This window comes from Falco naumanni, chromosome 10 (genome assembly GCF_017639655.2).
Source record: "Falco naumanni isolate bFalNau1 chromosome 10, bFalNau1.pat, whole genome shotgun sequence".
Classification (NCBI taxonomy): domain Eukaryota; kingdom Metazoa; phylum Chordata; class Aves; order Falconiformes; family Falconidae; genus Falco; species Falco naumanni.
In genome coordinates this window covers 9,864,323-9,877,249 of record NC_054063.1, presented here as the reverse complement: position 1 = coordinate 9,877,249, position 12,927 = coordinate 9,864,323, and the positions used below count along the sequence as shown (strand labels likewise).

The 12,927-nt window shown below is 38.9% G+C and overlaps 1 protein-coding gene across 3 annotated transcripts in view; it reads right to left on the bottom strand.

The window, feature by feature from the left end:
• Positions 1–12,927, bottom strand: part of MICAL2 (microtubule associated monooxygenase, calponin and LIM domain containing 2) — a 132,776-nt gene that overhangs the window by 77,955 nt on the left and 41,894 nt on the right. For all 3 annotated transcript variants that reach the window (XM_040608554.1, XM_040608552.1, XM_040608553.1), the window contains exons 3-12: positions 10,305–10,512; positions 9,550–9,666; positions 8,288–8,389; positions 6,328–6,483; positions 5,269–5,369; positions 3,431–3,688; positions 2,505–2,620; positions 1,438–1,564; positions 1,132–1,222; positions 889–1,036 (exon numbers count right to left, since the gene is read on the bottom strand). In XM_040608554.1, the coding sequence (XP_040464488.1) occupies positions 889–1,036; positions 1,132–1,222; positions 1,438–1,564; positions 2,505–2,620; positions 3,431–3,688; positions 5,269–5,369; positions 6,328–6,483; positions 8,288–8,389; positions 9,550–9,666; positions 10,305–10,512 (1,424 nt within the window). The remainder of the gene's footprint in view (positions 1–888; positions 1,037–1,131; positions 1,223–1,437; positions 1,565–2,504; positions 2,621–3,430; positions 3,689–5,268; positions 5,370–6,327; positions 6,484–8,287; positions 8,390–9,549; positions 9,667–10,304; positions 10,513–12,927) is intronic.

Below are 12,927 nucleotides of genomic sequence, written 5' to 3'. Positions count from 1 at the left end.
GGTGTTTAAAAAACATGTAGATACGGTGCTTGGCAACATGCTTTAGTGGCAGACTTGGCAGTCCTGGGTTACCCGTTGGACTTGAGGAACTTAATGATCTTTTCCAACCTAAATGAGCCTATGACTCTAAGTAGGCCCAGCAATTGCCATTTCCTTACACCTGTTTCCTGACACATGATCCTCTGATATCTAGCCAAGGAACCTCACAAATCAGATCTTGTAGGGTTAAAGACCCCAGAAACACTATCAAAAGGGGAATGCTGGCTTACATTCAATCCCTAAAGCAGTTAATTTTCAAGAGCCACCCCTTGTTGCAAAGCCCATGTGCAAGGGCACTGCGCTCTTCTGGACAATGAGTTGTGCAAAACCACCATCTCCTGTGCACCTCCATGGCCCAGCATTTCCCTACATGACTGTCACAGCAACCACTACAACACACAGAAGATGGCTCATTTAAGGCTCATCCAGGTATTTCTGTAACTCAGGACTGTGCCATTATGGCTGTGGTTTTAAACATACACTAAAAACCTGTCTCCAGGGACTTGGGAATGTAACTCTCACATTCTTCAAGCACTGCAATTTTTGTTTTAAATAGCTATATGACTCCCACAAACATGATCATAAGTCATAAGGTTCAAAGCCTTCCTAGCTCTTTGAAAGCATATATATTTCATTTTAAATGGCATGCAAGGACATAAAGAAAAAACAAAGCAAAACCAACCCCACCCTCTCCATCCCCCAAACCTGGCAATGGTGTGCACCTCCATGTAAAAACCAGCAATAGAAGGGGACTGTAGAGTATTAGCGTTGTGCTAGTTGGTCTTACACTACACTTTGGTAAATGCTTAATATATCCAACACTCAACAAGATCTACAGATGTCACTTACATGAGGTCAGGTCTGAAGCGATGGATAATTGCACACAACGCAAGGCCACTTTTCCAGGAGGTAGTCAGGTCTGTGATGTTAACGTTACGGTATCCTTCTGTCTGTTTCTGACACCAGGTCAAAAGCTTGTTAGGTCGAATATCTGACTCTGCAGTTATAGCGGAGAGCAAGCATTTCAGTCAGTTTTCATATGTTCAGAAAAGACCAAACATTAAGCCACAGCAAACATGAGATGTCGCATACCATGCCTTGAGAGATTCACTGATCTTCTAATGGAGCTTACTCTTTCAAGAGGACATTGTTGTAACTCATTGGTAACGTACAACTGTCTCACCTACAAGTAAGAGCAATTAGCAGCATAATGTTAGAATTGCTTGGAGATTTAAAAAAAAAAAAAAGTTTTATTTTTAGGTTAACTTTACCAACAGCTGGTTCTAAATTAAGGAGTGTCTTGCAGATTTTGCTTATGCACTACTTGCAGCCCTATTTCTCCTGGACAAAAAAAAAGAACGAACTGTGATTTCACAAGCAAGCCTTATAAGTACTAACCTGGTGAGGTCGAACACAGCTTGAGTTCAAGTTTGGATATCTTGTTCCTGGGTCAATTGTATACTGGTCAAAATTCTTGTTAATATTTTCAGGGGTAGTCTGAGGCAAGAGTCGATAAATGCTCTCTCTTATAGAGAAAAAAAAACATACAAGAGAGATTGATTAAAGTAAATATTTATTATATAAAGAGTTTGGAGGATTTTGCAGCTGCCTCCACCTTATTTTGATTCTGCCAGGACAAGTGTTATGCAGTAAATGCATAATGCAGCCACCCCATTTCTTATCGCCACTCAGCAAAAGGAGGATGCCAGACAGAAAAAGGACAACAAAAAGACTGACTCTTAGAACTTATGTCCTTACTTTCCTGAGGCAGGAAGTGAGCAAGAAAAAGAAGGGGGTGAAGAAGGAAAAAAAAAAAAAAGAAAAAAAAAAAAAGGAGGTTACATCATTCAGTCATCTGGTTTTGCTTTAACATCCACCCAAAGAGTAACTTCTTTACCACATAACAGCACTAAATCCTGTCATTCTGCAATTCCTATAACCACCACAGCCTTTTTTATTATGTTGTTCAATTTTCCATTTGGGAATATGCTGTGTTTGAGTCATACCACAGGCTTCTATCCTAAAACTTCTGAAAGCCCTGTACTGAGTAATCCTTCTACTTGCATTACCACAACCATGACTATTTCTATTATATATCTGCCCCGAAACAGTCTGGGCAGCTGTAGCAGAGCAGGGGTAATTGCCATCAGGACCAAAGTCAGCAACTTCAACCATTAGACTATGGTGACACCAGGATTGCTAGTGTATTTAACAACAGATTTTTTGCTCTGGTCAAAGAGAGTTACATACAGAAGCTTAAGATGCAGCATTATAGCAATTCTCCTTTGCTACACATTTATCAGTCTCAATGATGAGGGCATCATCATTTACTAAGCTAAAATGCAGTGTTAAAAATCAGATATCAACTATGAAAGCTGTTAGTGCTAAAGTATTTATTTAGACTTGTTTCAGGATTTGGCTTTAAAGCAACTAGAAACTATGGAGAAGACAAAAGCAGCACTCACCGTTCAGCAAGAATTTCTAACGGGGGTTTTCCTTGAGCCCAGCTCCGCACCATCCATGCAGTATCAAAAGCAGCTAAGAAGCCTCTTGCACAGCCAGTACCCATTGGCCAGAAGGGCTGTAAGAAGCATTTACATTGTAATTCCTTGTATTTCTTAAGGTCTTATTACAAAAGTAACTTGCAATGTGAATGTGGAGTCCAGAGTTCCATACTGACTTAAAGTAGCCCAGAAAGAGTTAAAAAACACAGTCAACTCTAGCAGTTTTCAGACGTTTCTGTCCTCCAGCTCTTAGGTAATGAAAAAGACTGGTTTCACTTTTTCTCTTTTTAAACTTCTACATTTGAAAGTAAATTTCTTAACCTCAAAAGTTAAAATCTGAGGAAAAAAAAAAGACTCAATACTCAAGAATTTGTCAAGCAAAAAAAGGGACAAAAGATGCCTTTCTCTCATCTCCTAATTTTGCTTTGGATTGATCTTTTCAAACACTTCAGGCTGTCAGTGTGAGGTTAAAAAAAAAACAAACAACAACCCTACCAAATTTGTTGCCACATACATTTTTCACTTCAGAAAGAGAAAATATTAAGGCAAAGAGACTGCAATAAAAATGTGGACCAAGCTTTTCTCTATAATGGAAAAATTATGCCATGCACCCAAGCTGAGGACACAGCTCAGTTTTCAGACAGAAATACAACTTGCATCAAGCAAAACAGGATCTCAGCCAGAGACTGCCAGCCAAGCACTAGTTATGACATGAACTATGGCACACACCAAAAAAAAGGAGAGAGAGGGAAAAAAAAAATATTCTAAAGAGGGTACCATTGTTTCAGGACATTTAAGAGAGGATGGTTTGTTTTGGTGGGTAGACTGAACGTCTGGATTAAGAAAAAAATAAAGACAGACTACTTGAAAGACATTCCAAGATATACCTCAAGCAAACTATCTCCAACAAGTGCCACCAGGAGCTGATGTCTGTGCCTCTCTCTCACTAGTGCAGCATTTTCAGATGCATACATGGAAGTGAAATCAAACATTGCTACGTCTGGTTGCCCATAGTGGTTAATTGCAAAATCCAAGGAAGGCAGTTGGTAATTGGTGGCAAAGTCAGCAGCTTCTCTGGCGTAGGACAGCAAATTGCTCTGGTTCACGTTTTCCCCACAGAGGAGAAACTCAGTATCAATATAGTCCTGCAAGGAGAGAAGCATGTAGGATTATATATGCCAACTATCCTCTCTGGATTGGAAGGTTGCAGTTCCATAGCATGAGTGGCAACCACATATCTCACAGCATAATGAACCACATGAGACTTGTCACCTCCTCCAAAAAGTTAATACACAAATGTAGATTACTGTACCATCCCAAAACAGGAACTCTCTATGCCAACACTAAATAAGCAGCTTTATTTACAATAGAGTATTATAGTGCCTCCCAGTTCCTCAGTTATGTGTTATTTGCATAACATTACTTCCCTCCCATCAAAAGATGTTATCAGCATCACTGTAATGATTTTTTGTATGTGTGGACCCCACATCTGAAACCACACGAGAGCACAAATACCAACATACTGATGATACAACATGCAGGTCTCAGCCTGAAGGTTTAACTCAACATCTCAATAACAACACACTCAAACTGGGGTCATAGAAGCTTTTCTGTTGTTCTGGTTTGGGCTTTTTTTGGCCAGTGTGGTGAAGAACCCTGCCTTTACAGGTCACCCTACTTAAAGCCAGTGAAAATGCAGTATCTATTTACAGCTTAATCATGGATGAGACCCCTAATCACAGGGATGTTTCCACAGAAATGCTGTTAGCCCAGCTGTTTTAAACTTTTATTCCACTCAGACATAAGCAGGTCAGAAAAACAGCTCCAACAGGCCACAGCTGCAGCTGCTTTTCTCCAAACTGCTCACCCACTTCTTGGGACTGCCCCCACCTACAAACACCAGCTCCTCAAGTCCAGCTGCTCTGCCCTGGGAGCCCATCCTCCAAAAGGGCAGCAAACTGTGGCACTGAGCTTAGTGGTCCCATCAGAAAGCCAAAAAGCCATCTAATAGCTCCTCAAAAGTACTTCCTTAGGGAAATTATACTTGACTGTTTTGGCACTGCCTTACTTCATACAGAAAACCTGACCTCTCTTGGGTTTCCAGGAAGAGAAATTTAAAACAGTGCCAAAATACTTTCTAGAAACAAACAAAAAAAAAATAATACCCCTACACCTTGCAGAAGGAGGAAAAAACCAAAAAAATCAAAGAAAACAAAGTAATACTAATTAAAAAAATGCCTCAAAGTCCCAAGTACCTTTAAAGTTCAGGCCACCATGTTTATAGCCTACTTCTACCATGTTTCACCCACTTTAGAGAATTTGCAATTCAGTTTAAGGTAGGTTTTAATGCTTCCTTATTTGCCTGATAAAACTGGACACGGCTGTGCTAAGTTCAACTTTGGATAAATGATGTTTTTATTTTCTGGTGTAATGACCACACCATGTACTGCTAAGGCGAGTCAAGATCCCATTTCAGCCAGTTTCATAACCACAAATTTAGGAAGTATTGCTTTCGGTTCTCTGCAGAAACTTGGTGCTGACTGGAGAAAAAGCCAAAACAACAAAAAAACCCCTCAGAATAAGATCTAAGTGATCTGAGCCTTAATGAAGTGATCTAGTAAGTCTATAAACACCCTCTATAACATGCAACAACATTTATGCAGATGTTCACACTTATTCTGTGCCAAGTAAATAAAATGGGGTTTTAGCCAGCATTTTTACATACATTAATAATCACTCCTTTGTCCAGAAGACTCTGCTTTTTTGCTGTCATCACAAAATAATGAGTGCTATCTTTATAGTAAACAATATTCTCCAGGTCAATTCCTGAAAAGAGATAATACATTTGTTACTAAGTACAGCCCATTGTCTGTATCATTTACTAACAACATGTGATTGATCCCCACAGGTGCATTTTCTTCTTGGTATAAATTCACTTTCCCAGCTGGGATGAAGCATTAGTGGACAATATGCTATAAAACCAAACAAAAGAAGAGACTGGCGTTACCCCACAAGAGTTTGCCTCAGCATAATTTAAAGTTATTTAGCACCCTTTTAAGGAACAGCTAGTTAAGGACAGCCTTAATCTTCCAAGGTAGAAAAGGGGAGCCAAGGGAACAAAGTGCTTTTTAGGTTGCTAGGGCTCTGGCATTGACTCTAACCAGGAGTTGTGGTTGATATTATAATAATAAGTTAAAAAATAAAAGAAACTCAGCTGTAAATCAAGAACGGAATTGCTTGTACTGAGAGTGGATGCAACTATTCTGAAACCTCTTTCCATAAAAATGTATTTCACATTTTATATTTTAAGTATTTGAGGCAGATTTCCTGTCTAGTTCTTTTCAGTTTATCAGATGTACATATCAAAAAGCAAGAATAAACTCCTCCCAGAAGGGCAGAGCCTTTTTCACAGAGTGTAAGCTATTCAGTATGTGAATGGATACAAACAAAACAAACCATGTCTTAAGGGAAATCTCTGGGCACTGAGAACACTTCTAAACTAGTTCAACATAGCAGACATTTTTACAGTTAGGAAAAATTTAAACATTATAACAAGTCATGATGTGGCAGTGTCCAAGCTAAAAAAAATAATAATCCCACTGTACCATAAATGGACACCTCCATCTGCAAGACTCTTGACATCAACAGCATTTAATCACTTGGGTTTTTTATACAGTATGTTTAAATCAATGTTAATAGGAATAGGAAGGTGGTCTAGCACATAAAGAGTTCCTCTACTACCTCTTATATTTGGTTGTGGAAAAAAAAATGAGGATGCACCCACCCGTTTCTTCTTTAAGATCCTGGAAGAACTTCTGATTGAAGATGAAAGCAACACCACTAATTTCTTCTACCTTGGCTTCTGCAGTTGTATTTCTGTTTATAAAATTGGCAGTGATAGCTATAGCCAGCTTTCCACGAAACTCCTTCCTCCTGAAACCTGTCAAGCAAAGTAAAACATTAAGAACACTGGAAACTTCATGATGGACTTTCAGGGAGGGTCAGCTCAAGGCAGCTCAGTATTACATTTCAAACACCACACCGTCAGCAGATTCCATCATTCCTCCAATGCAAAGAGTCATTTCTCCCCAGTTCCAGCTGCAAAACTGGACCTGTACTGCATTCAAGATGAAGTCTCATTAAAAAAAAAAAAAACAACAAAACCACAAACTCTGGAGGGGAACTATGGAAGGCTGTTGAGCATGGAAAGAAGTTAAGGACAAATGATGACTGAAGAATATCAGATTGGAAATAAAGCAGATCAATTTTAATGGAGGAAAACATTTTTAACAGGCTAAATAGCAAGTAAGAATTTTGTTCTATAGGTGTTAAACAAAAAAACATGCAAGAGATCAGCAGACAAAAGCAGCAGAGAAAGATCTGAAAAATAGAAACCCCTATAACAGTGCTTAGGTGCAGACACTACCAGCTAATGAGGTTCTTCAAAGACATTAGAGGTTGAAAAATATTCAAGGGCTTAACTGTTTCTACTTCCAAGGTGAGACTGACTGCAAAGTTACTTGCTCTCTCGCTCCACCCTAGCTTCCTCTTTACACAAAAAAAAGCCCGCTAAGCCACAATCTTGCAATCACACTTTTTTTTTTCCCTCTTTGCCTTCTCTTTAAGTAAATTCTGAAGCAGGACAGAGGGTCTTTAGAGTATTTTTAGCCAATTACAGATGACCTTTCATAGAATACCTGTATTTTCTAAGAAGTAAATCACCTATGAATTTTTGTCTCTGTGCTTCTTGATATGCTCTTGTTACTTCATTGGGATAGATCTAATACAACAACACCAGCTTCTGTATGTAAACAATCTTCAGTGCACCAAATATTCCCTTAGATCCTGGTACGACAATAACCGTTAACTTCCCAGTAGAGTCTGCAGCTGAGGTAAGAATAATTTTGCTTTGCTGATACCTGATTATTTAAAGTCTTTTATGGGAGATAGGTGGAAAATAGCATGAGGAATTTTCTAATAGAACATTATAAGGAATTAACTTTAAGCATATTGTGGCTGGCAGATACAAGAATAAACAGACAAACTATGAAGCTAATAATAAAAAAGGAAACGGTGTACTTAGTGAACTGAAACTAACACAGATATAATTAAAGCTACAAGGGGAATATATAATTAACACGTTTGTTCACGTGGTACAGGAGCAGCTTAGCTAATGTCTTGCTAAGAGCGAGCTCAGGTGGTCTGAATTCTCCACAGTGACTCAAGTTCATGAAGCATTCCTGTCCTCTTCCCCCACACCTTGGAGTTACTTACTATCTTTTGGTATCCAAAACTAACTGGTTCTAAAGTTAAGTCACCTCTATAAAGGAGCAATACCTCTGATGCCTTCATTAAATACCTGCCAGTCACATTTTAGTCATTATTTCAAACACAATAGTGCACATTTATGGCACAACAGCAAAGACTATGCAATTCCTGACATGTATCTTGTCAGCCTCCTTCAAGTTAAATTGTCATAGCATTACTTAACCTTGAAGCAAGCCCAACGGCATCATGATGCATTTTATAGGTAACGCAGATACACAGTGTATCTGCAGTATATCAGTAATTATATTAAATGTCTTTATTTTGAGCTACAAATTCACAACAAAAGCAGAAGATAACACAGAAAAAATAGTTCCCACACAGACTTCGGTAGATTGCTTTGTGTTCTCCTTTGACTTTCAGGCCTTCCAATATACTCTAAAGACCATTAATAAGGATAAAAACAGATATTCACCTACCTTCTAACGTGTTCCTGCGGCCATCTGCACCAATAATAACATCAAACTCATACTCTGACAAAGGGTGATCCATGGGGAGAAATTCAGCCCTCCAACCAATCTCTAAGAACACAAAGAAGAATATTTATTCATTCTTCAGTCATACAATGGAGATGTGATTTCAGAGTCTGAGGAAAGGGCAATAAGATAAATGGTCCGTTTCTCATTCAAAGAGCTGAATTCTGCCTTGGTCTGATGGAGGGAAGTTCTGCTGCAGTCCAAGCTACATTCAGGCTGTATTATAGAGTGTCAGGCTTGTAAACTGACAATAAAAGAAATGGAAGGCTTCATTTGGATCACCTAATGCACTAAGCTTCCACTCAGACCCATATCACAAGAATACACTTAAGCACTTCATTCTCATAGAAATAGCCCCACAGTTACTTTATCAGTACAGTACATATATGCAGTTACAGCAAGGAAGGGCTACGTATTAAAAGAAGAAACATAGCATTTCATCGTCAATACTTTCAATTGTCTTCTAAACAGAAATTAAATGGAAGCATACTCACAAAGCTCAATTAGATCTTTGCGTTAACACAATGCTAAATGAGATCTTTGCATTAACACAAAGATGGTTATGTGAAAATGTTTTTTTTTTGTCCATATAAAAATTAGATATGCTTAAACTACTTAAAACTATATTTAACCTACTGACATTATATGACCCTTTCAAGAGATAGCCCAGCATTTTAGTCACAGTAAAATTTTAAAATACTCTATCTGCTGCTACACCCTAAGTACTAATCTTAGAAAAAGAAACAGAAAAAAAGAATGACAAATCTTTCTCTATTTTGTTTAAAAATCCTGCATAAGATGGCTGATAAGATTCTGTGTGCCAGTGGGAGTTACATCAAATGTGAATGCAAAATGAGGCCCAGAAAGCTTAATCCATCCTCAATATTTATATTATCAATCAAAAATTGTTTTTGCAAGAAGATACCAAAAAGCCACACCAGACTCCCTACAAAGCCTCAAACGCATGCCAGAAGGCATAGTGTAAAACCTCAACATCTCAGACTGGGTCGTATTTTAAGAATTATCAGTGCTCTGTCACAATGATACTTATCATCCTTATGACTGCACGTAGCAAACCTAGCTGAGTAAGAAGGGCAAACCCTCCCATTTCTTTCACCAAAATTCAACTACCCTGAATGATTTCATATAATGTTTTTCACGAAAAGAAGTTACTGTGAACAGAACTACTTTATGATAAACAATACTTTGGTTTTCTTGGTCTTCAGGAGGTTCCAGGACTTTCATGAATTCTAGATTCACATGGATTTCAACTCCTAGTATAAGTGCAACTTTGAAGAGGATAAGTTGAAGTTGTCGAATACCTGTAGACAACAAGAAACAAAGTTGCATTTAATATGCAAGTAATCACAGCTGCTACTGGCATGCCACCGAACTGATATTCGTTGTCAACATAAGCATGCAGCATTATTTCTCATAGTGTGACAAATGCAAATGTAGCAGCCACCACAGGATGTTGTTCTCTTCCATCTCATTTTCCTCTTGCAGCACAGTCTCATAGGTAATGAAACTAATTTTAGTGGGTTTCTTAGAATATTTTTTTAGAGTTCTCCTTCTTAATGATATTTAAAGGATCTGTTACCAATATATTGACCATATTAGGATAGAAAATTTTAGAGCGTATTGCCCTGTAAAATAGCCCATTTTTGTACATTTTCTCATTAGATTAAGGGTTGCGTCTACCTTCAACATACCAGAATCAATATCAATATCCTTCATACTCTGTAATAAAAACTTACTGTTTAACAAAACCAGACCAAGAAAAAAGCTGCTCCATAAGACTGTCATTTGTTCAATTGTCATTTTGGATAAATAAGAGCATTTTTCTTCATCTGTGTGTGTGTGTGTGCATGCACTTGTGCATGCCAAATAAAGTCTCCACTGATCTTCTGACCTCAGCACACCTCTTACCTGAACAGCGCTCATGCCTTGAGATACTTACTGATGTGATCAATAGATCCTGCACAGAATTTTCCATAAAATTTCTTTGCTCCCAGTCCCCGGAGGTCGTGAATTGTAAAAGGCCAGAGATGCAATACATTGTTTCTTGAAAAAGTGTCCCGCTTCTCCACGACAACAACTTTGGCTCCCAAGAAAGCAAGTTCTATGGCAGTCCGCAAGCCACATGGGCCACCTCCAATAATTAAACACTAGCAGAGAAAAGAAGGAGTCTTACATGGAGTTTTGTTTTGACTTCCACACGGTTTCCAACTTACTCTATTAGTACGACCTGATAGTCAGACAGACTTACTCTACTGAGAGTGTGTTCATCTACTTAAATCAATAAACATTCAGATTTTTTCACATGTGGTGTTCAGTCAATTTATACAAGAGGACCATCTGCTTCATGCAGACATAAAAGCATCTGACAAAAAGCTGTAATAGAAGAAACAGCAAAAAGCCAAACACTTTTGAGCATCTCCTTGTACCTAATTCACACTTGGTGTTTCAAAAGCACTCGCAGTAAGCAGGATTACAGCTACATAAAAGGGAGGGGAAAGGAAGTAAGTGGTCTTGGTGTAGGCTTTTTTTTCTTTTAAAGGGGAAATCGGTGCACAGTGTTAGACAAATCTATGATAAGCCAGTAGCTTTACAGTATTAGTTATTCTCTCTCTCAGGCAAGGGCTTTTCCTGAATATAGCAGCCTAGTTTACCTACTGCTGTAAAGCTGGGCATGTCAAGAGCAGTCAGCAGGCCTGTCCTGCTTCACCAGAGCCAGGAAACTTAGCTTTCCTATTCCATGTCACCCAGTGATCAACATTCTCACCTTCAGGTCAATCACATTTAAATTTGGGTATCCTCAGGGGAATGGCTTCAGAAATTATTACAGAGAATTCTCGCCCAAATTTTAGTTGACAGCTGTAAGTTTTCACAGACTAATGAGCAAAGGATTTCCAGGAAGCAAACTCATTAAAACCTAAACATATCTAATGCTTATGTTTTCCTGACTGCTTACTAAAAACTAATTAGAAACAGTCTTATAGCTGGACAACATTGCTGTTCTGCACCTCCCCCAGGCACCCCCCATGGCCCCGAGACCCCAAAACCCCACACAGATTCACAAACTCTATGCCATCGGTTCAAGCACCGGGCTGGGGCAGGGAGAAACGAGGTGGCCTGAGCCGAGGGGAGGGCTCTGGCTGCCAGGCTGAGCTGCGCCGCGTTGCAAATCCAAACCCATTATCTCACACTCCAGACATGCTCCTGTGCGTCCCGCACACATAGCCAGACAGTGATTACAGTTTCAAAGCAAGAACGGACTCTATCTGGAGGCTCGTTGGATACGAGTCTGGTTCCCATTACATTTCAATTTCATAAAATAGAGTCATTTATTCTGGTTTGTTCGTCATTTGTTTTCAAATTTAACAACTTAAGCAAAAATTATCTGGTGCTGACTTTTGCCCATGACTTTTGTCCAACCCAACTGTAAAAGTGCAAAAAAAATATTTTAATTTAATAAATAATTCCAAGAAATCCCACTGAAAGAAAAGTTCCTGTGAGGTGCTTTTGCTTTAGGCAAGTGTTCTGTTCACCAGAGATCTTAAATAAGTTAAAGTTAGGCTGTTGCATTAGCCACTTGGCTTTATTCCTCTTAAAAGAACATATTTAATTCATAATTTGAGAAGAACTCTCCTCTCTGCATGCTAAGTATTAAGAAAACCTCAACAGATGTAATTATATAAAAGAAGAAAATGGAGTGCAGATGTTATCCCGACTGAAGAGGATCACTGGTGGAGTCTGGGTCAGCTCTTTCCTTACACGTGGTTGTTGTGATTAACATGGGAGCTCTGAGCTCTGACAACTAAGTGACTGCCTTCACAGCTACACAGTTTTCCAGCAACGTTTAGCAAGCAGAAATATTTTACAAATAAAGACCATACATGGTTTGATAAGGTGGGGTTGTTTTTTTTGGCTAACAAACTGTAATGTATATAAATACAGGCAACTTTTTTTTAAAAAAAGCAGTCTTTTGAGATTAGTCATAGTAGATCCTGCCAAGTAATAAAACCCACACAGAAAACGCTGTTAGTTCCTCCTGGTGCTCTGCAACACAGTATGTTACCATTCTAAGGAGGATTATGCCCTTTCCCCTCCTCCCACCACCACTGACAAAATATCTTCCTAATTGCCCAGAGACACTGAAAATGGTTGTATATTTGTCATCATACACGCTTACTGTCCATAAACACCCTTATCTATGTCTCAGAGCTATTTGTTCTTTGATTTAATAAGGACACTTCCTGCTGGTGTAGAGCTTACTTTTGACACTTTGTCAGCTTTTTTGAAACTTTTGGGGTCAAAACCAGCACAAAACCCTTGCAAAGGCAATTCTTACTGTGTTTGTGTTCCTACCTTTATTAAGTAAGCGAAGCAAGCATACCACTGCCTTGTTCCTGCCCTTCCTCCCCAGCTCTCTACTTGCAAAGTCACAGGAAAAACCTTGTAGTCAGTCAGCCTAGAACAAACCTTGAATGGCTTTCTATTTTCACCTCCTGCTACCTGGCTCATCAGGGCCTGCTTTTGAAATTAATTCCTTGCAATTTAACACCGATCACAACAACTGA